The sequence below is a fragment of the Eptesicus fuscus genome, chromosome 11 (assembly GCF_027574615.1).
Source record: "Eptesicus fuscus isolate TK198812 chromosome 11, DD_ASM_mEF_20220401, whole genome shotgun sequence".
Classification (NCBI taxonomy): Eukaryota; Metazoa; Chordata; class Mammalia; order Chiroptera; family Vespertilionidae; genus Eptesicus; species Eptesicus fuscus.
In genome coordinates this window covers 28,925,728-28,930,682 of record NC_072483.1, presented here as the reverse complement: position 1 = coordinate 28,930,682, position 4,955 = coordinate 28,925,728, and the positions used below count along the sequence as shown (strand labels likewise).

Genomic DNA, 4,955 nt, shown 5'->3' with positions numbered 1-4,955 from the left:
CTACCTCTCCAGTCCTAGAGGATCAATCATGATCATGAGTGATTTAAGCCAAGTATGGTGGCCAAATTCCCCTTGCCAGTGGTTGGGTTAAGTAAGGAAGTGTGGCATAATTTTGTCCAATGAGCTGTGAAAGGAATTGGACAGGAGGCTCCTGGGAAAGATTTGCCTCTCTGACTAAAAGTAACACATGGGGTGCCGGAGCCTGCCGGCACTGTAGTTGAACGGTACCTGAAAAGGGGGGTGAGGATTAAAAAACACAGACACTGTAGTTGCCGGGAGGACGGACAGTTCAAGACTGCCGCGTCGAGTTTATTTCTCAGCCCCTTTTATAGGCAAAAACAGCTTGTGCAAACATAAAGGTCAGAGCCCGGGCAGGATGTTTTTTCCGCCTTAGCAGAATCCTAAATACACTTTAAACTTCTCTCCCCGTCAATTTCCCTATCCTTGTTTCCTGTTATTGAGAACCTATTGCAACTCTTGGAAGCAAAGGCCCCAGCAAAGCGGGGAAAACAAGGTTATTGGATTGTTTACCTGATTGCCTCTCACGGTCTCCCACATTTCCCCCTTTCCTTTATAATAAAAGAACCGGGGTGGGCCTTAACTGGCTAGGGAAGTAGAGGTCTGATTCCTCCCGTGGCTCATCAGCCACTCCTCAGGCTCTTGGTATCTTTTGGGGAGGAGAGGCAGAGCCCTTTTTCCTACTATATCTACTTTAGATGATACCAACCTCTATGCAAATCAGACATACCTTCAGAGGAAGTCAGAGACGGCCAGCTACTATAAGGCCTTCCCTTGCAGATGCTTTGCTCTGCACCTAGCCAGTACCCAGTCTCGCCTTGCGGCGAGATGCAGCACTCTGACTACCTGTCTGCTTCCTATGGAGGCAATCAAGCTTAAAAATATGATTCTATACAACATGTAGAGGCCCTTGTGGGCCGGCCTTGAGCTTAACCTCGTGTAGGCCTGCTTGGAGAAGCGTTAAAGCGCTGATTCCTCTGCGCACCAGAAAAGGCAAAAGGCACGCTAGCCCTACTACCACGGCCCCTACTAGGGCTACGGTAAGGGCCACATGTTGAAGGTCAGAGGTGGAGGGGACCATGGGCATAAGCTGATTTAAAAAGTCCTTGGCGGTTTCTGCCGCATCTACCTTAAGGGGGTCTGTACTTTGCAGACCTAGGATCTCCTCATGTAATTTCAGTAGGTCTATGGATTCGTTAGCATTGTGCCAGATTCCTGACAAATGAGCCTTTACCTTATTCCAGCCATGTACGGACTGGTTGTATGGCTGAGGCGTAACACATATCCATTGATAGTTAGCATGGCATTGTAATTTGTTCCTTACCTTTAACCCATCTATCTCTTCCCCTAGGTACATAACCATGTCATATAAAGCATTGAGCTTCTCCTCAATCTTTCTATCAATTGCCTCTTGTGTCCCTAAGGCTGTGCTAACATTTTTGGATAAATCATTGACAAAATGAGCTGTCTGTACCTCCTGGGTAAGGGCCGCAGCAGCAGCTGCAGCCGTGGCAATTAAGGTTATCAAGGCCGTGACACCGGCTATCAGCAACCCAATGAACCTCCGGGGTCTGCTGAGGGCCGAGGTCACCTCCCTCCACACCTGGAGGGAATGATCATTATACCAGGGCTCAGAGAGATTTACCGGGACCATTACAAAGGCAGGCTGGTGGAGAACAACCACCTGTTCTCCCCAAGGTACATTAGCAATACAATTGGTTAACAGGCAATTTACACAAGTAACATTAAAGGTCTGACTTTGATGGGAAATATTCACCTTCCCCACTAGCAAGGCATAAGGCTCTGGCACACAGGCAGTCACATTAACTGTCCAGCTGCTTGCAGTCCAGTTCTTATTCTTATCACTAGACGGATAGGTCACCACGGCTGTGACCGTGTTCAGAGCAGCAGCCAATTTCCAGAGTAGTAGCTGGATTGGACCGCCAGCCACGCTCCAGAGTCCCTCATAGAGTCCTTGAGTCCAACTGGTCTTGTTGAAGACGGACCAGTTGATGATGGATGAGTTGGTGCCCTGGATCGGGAAGGCAACAGCTTGATTGGTGTAGCACCGCTCCCAGGGCACGGAATGCTCTCGTATATCGGATGGTTTCTCACATGGCAGGACGTCTCGGGGAAGAGAGGCATTTAGTCCGGTTCCCAGCCCCCCGAGGCTCATCACATTGATATTCCATCCGACGGTGGAGCTGTTGACCTTAAAAGTGACCCCTTGGAGGGTAACACAGCCCGTTGCACTCACGTTCTTGGAAAAACAGATAGGAGTGCCTTCTCCTATAGCGGAAAAGTTGTATGGCACTGGGTTGTGCGCCTGGAGGTGACCATTCGAAGGCCCCCCAAGAAGCTTGGTATTGTTAACATAAACCGGGACGTTGCGACCCTCCTGTTGGGTCCTGGTCCTCCCTCTCGGATGTCTGGACTGTTGCGTGGCGAACCAGCCTCTCTGGTAACCAGCGCGGCCCCTCGGCGTCCTGTGGGAAAACACAGACATGGCCTCGCCCCCAGATTAATACAGGATCGGGCCCATACCACTGTCCTGTTAGGGGATCTTTCCAGCGCACCTGAGCATAAGTGCGGGAACTACTGGCTCCCCACAATCTCTGAGCAGCAGATTGTCCATGAGCATCAAAAGTTAAAAAATTAAGGATAAAGAGAGCATGATGTAAATAGTTATGTGCTGACCTAGGGTATAGCTCCCCCTCTTTTATTTTTTGCAATTGAGTTTTAAGAGTCCCATTGGCTCTCTCTACTATCCCCTGTCCTTGAGGGTTATAGGGAATTCCTGTTTTTAGACTGATTCCTAGTTGACTGCAAAATACCTGGAAATTTTTACCAGTGTACCCTGGTCTATTGTCTGTTTTGATACATTTGGGCTGCCCCATGGTGGCAAAGCATTTTAAGCAATGGGCAATACAATGCTTACTGGCTTCTCCAGTTTGGGCAGTTGCCATAATAAATCCAGAAAATGTATCTATAGTGACATGTACATATTTTAATTTCCCAAAAGGGGCAACATGAGTAACATCCATCTGCCATAGCTGATTGGGCATTAACCCTCTGGGGTTTACGCCATAGGAGGGTACAGTAGTGGTAGTGGGGCAAGTACCGCATTGTTTAACTATCTGCCGCGCTGCTTCTCTAGTGATTAAAAAAAAACAGTAACTGTTAGATTTCTTTTATTAGACCCTCACAAAGTACTTTGGCATAACTATTTACCCTCTGTTTAGGGAGGCAGAATGCAAATTACTTACTCTTCCTGGCTTACTGGCCTGTATTATTTGCTTTCTTTACAACATATCTCTTCTCCTTCTTACACCTACACAACCTTCTATTGAGACACTTCTAAATTAGCCTTCAAACCTTCCTTCTATGTCCTTTAAAAATGCATAACCATGCCTCAGACCTTCTACTCAGTATTCCTTATTCTTTGAAACTTCAATCCTTTAATGAATCCTAAAAACTAAACAGCCAGAATTTCTTAGATTAACATTTATGACTTAGACCTTCTGTGATAAAACTAAGAGCTGGTAAAAATATTTCCTTTTGAGAGACAGATCCATGGCACCAGCCATGACGAGGCTTCAACCCCAGTATGAACTGAAAACTCAGGCAGCAGCTGTGGGAAATTGGATTGTGAGAAGAGGGTCCCTCTTGGCAAAAAGGACTAATATAGGATGCTTAATTGCCTTCCCAAGGGGCCTTCCACACAGTGGAAGGGATTAAATCCTTTCACCTTTTTAAATTGCTGCCAGACATTCAAAGAATTAGTTTGTAAGTTTGTTTGGTATATGCTGTTGTAAAATATCAAAAATTATAATGAAATTGCAGAATAATATCATGTAAGGATATCCTTTGCTCTAGGCCATGGCAATCCAATTTCAAACTGGCTGTCAATTATTTAGTTACTCTGTTTTGCCATTTTTGGGGCCAAAACCTTCATAACATTTAAAGTATATTTATTAATTTTTATTTGATAAGGCTTTCCATACAATTTCAAGTATATTAGATCTTTTTTATAAAGATTTCCTTTAAGAAGAGAGGATAAATTTCTTGTATTACTCCGGGCCCTTGGAGCTTTCCAAGAATCATCTCTGTTAAGACCTTGAAATTTTAACATGGTAAAAAAAAAAAACAACCATCAAATATATATATATATATCCATATATGATTTAAAGATTATAATACTTTTTTATAATTATCTTAATATTTATCAAATTTAAACTTTTAGAGCTGGCCAGTCAAATATTTTTTAGCATGTCCTAGATTAATAACACAATAACACTTTATATTTCTAAGAATAAATACAAGACATAATCAATTAAGAGCTTCAATTCTGTCCTCTAGGTTTCATGCAATGCATACTCAGATCAACATTTCAGTATTATAACAATCCAATACATTTAGATCTTTTAAATTTATCATTTGATTTAGTAAACTTCCAAGTTCTTTTTAAATTTCCAGCCGATAGGCCTGGACCAGCCTCTAAATTTCAAAATGGTCACAATTTTCCTGCTGGGGAAATCAAGAAGCAAACTCTCAGCCATTCATATGTAAACTTGACTATTTCCTTCTTGCTATTTACTTGCCTCTGGCGGGAAATTTCAAGAGTTACTTTATATGCCTTGGGAAACTGGCCTGTATTTCTTTCTCCGGTTCATCTTTGCCATTTTTAAGGCCAAAACAGTCTCGGGTTTTTATTCTGTACACAGCAAAAAGTTAAGTTCAGCTCAAAAACTATGCGCACTCGTTTTTAAACCGGCCTTTTCTCTTTACATGTGCACAGAAACCCCAGATGCATTTATGAATTTGTAAAAGCTTTAAGTCATTAGCTGGAAAATAAATAAAGATGGCGAAGATGAGGCCTTTCAAAGTGGCCTTTCCCCCTTATCTCCCTCTCCTATAGATAATATAGACCAATCATC

The 4,955-nt window shown here is 43.4% G+C and overlaps 1 protein-coding gene across 1 annotated transcript; it reads right to left on the bottom strand.

Moving 5' to 3' along the window:
* Positions 1 to 907: 907 nt before the first annotated feature.
* On the bottom strand, positions 908 to 3,165 carry LOC129150797 (endogenous retrovirus group K member 13-1 Env polyprotein-like). Its single transcript, XM_054723505.1, has 2 exons — positions 2,595 to 3,165; positions 908 to 2,504 (listed from the first exon to the last, which is right to left on the bottom strand). Exons 1-2 carry the CDS (start codon positions 2,657 to 2,659, stop codon positions 908 to 910), a joined length of 1,662 nt encoding a protein of 553 aa, XP_054579480.1. The 5' UTR covers positions 2,660 to 3,165.
* Positions 3,166 to 4,955: the final 1,790 nt, after the last annotated feature.

Bases quoted from the DNA above. Each gene is read 5' to 3' on its own strand.
- LOC129150797 (XM_054723505.1), bottom strand. From the start codon at position 2,659: ATGCTCATGGACAATCTGCTGCTCAGAGATTGTGGGGAGCCAGTAGTT. The intron at 2,505-2,594 runs GTGCGCTGGAAA...GTTTTCCCACAG, and splicing joins GTTCCCGCACTTATGCTCAG to GACGCCGAGGGGCCGCGCTG.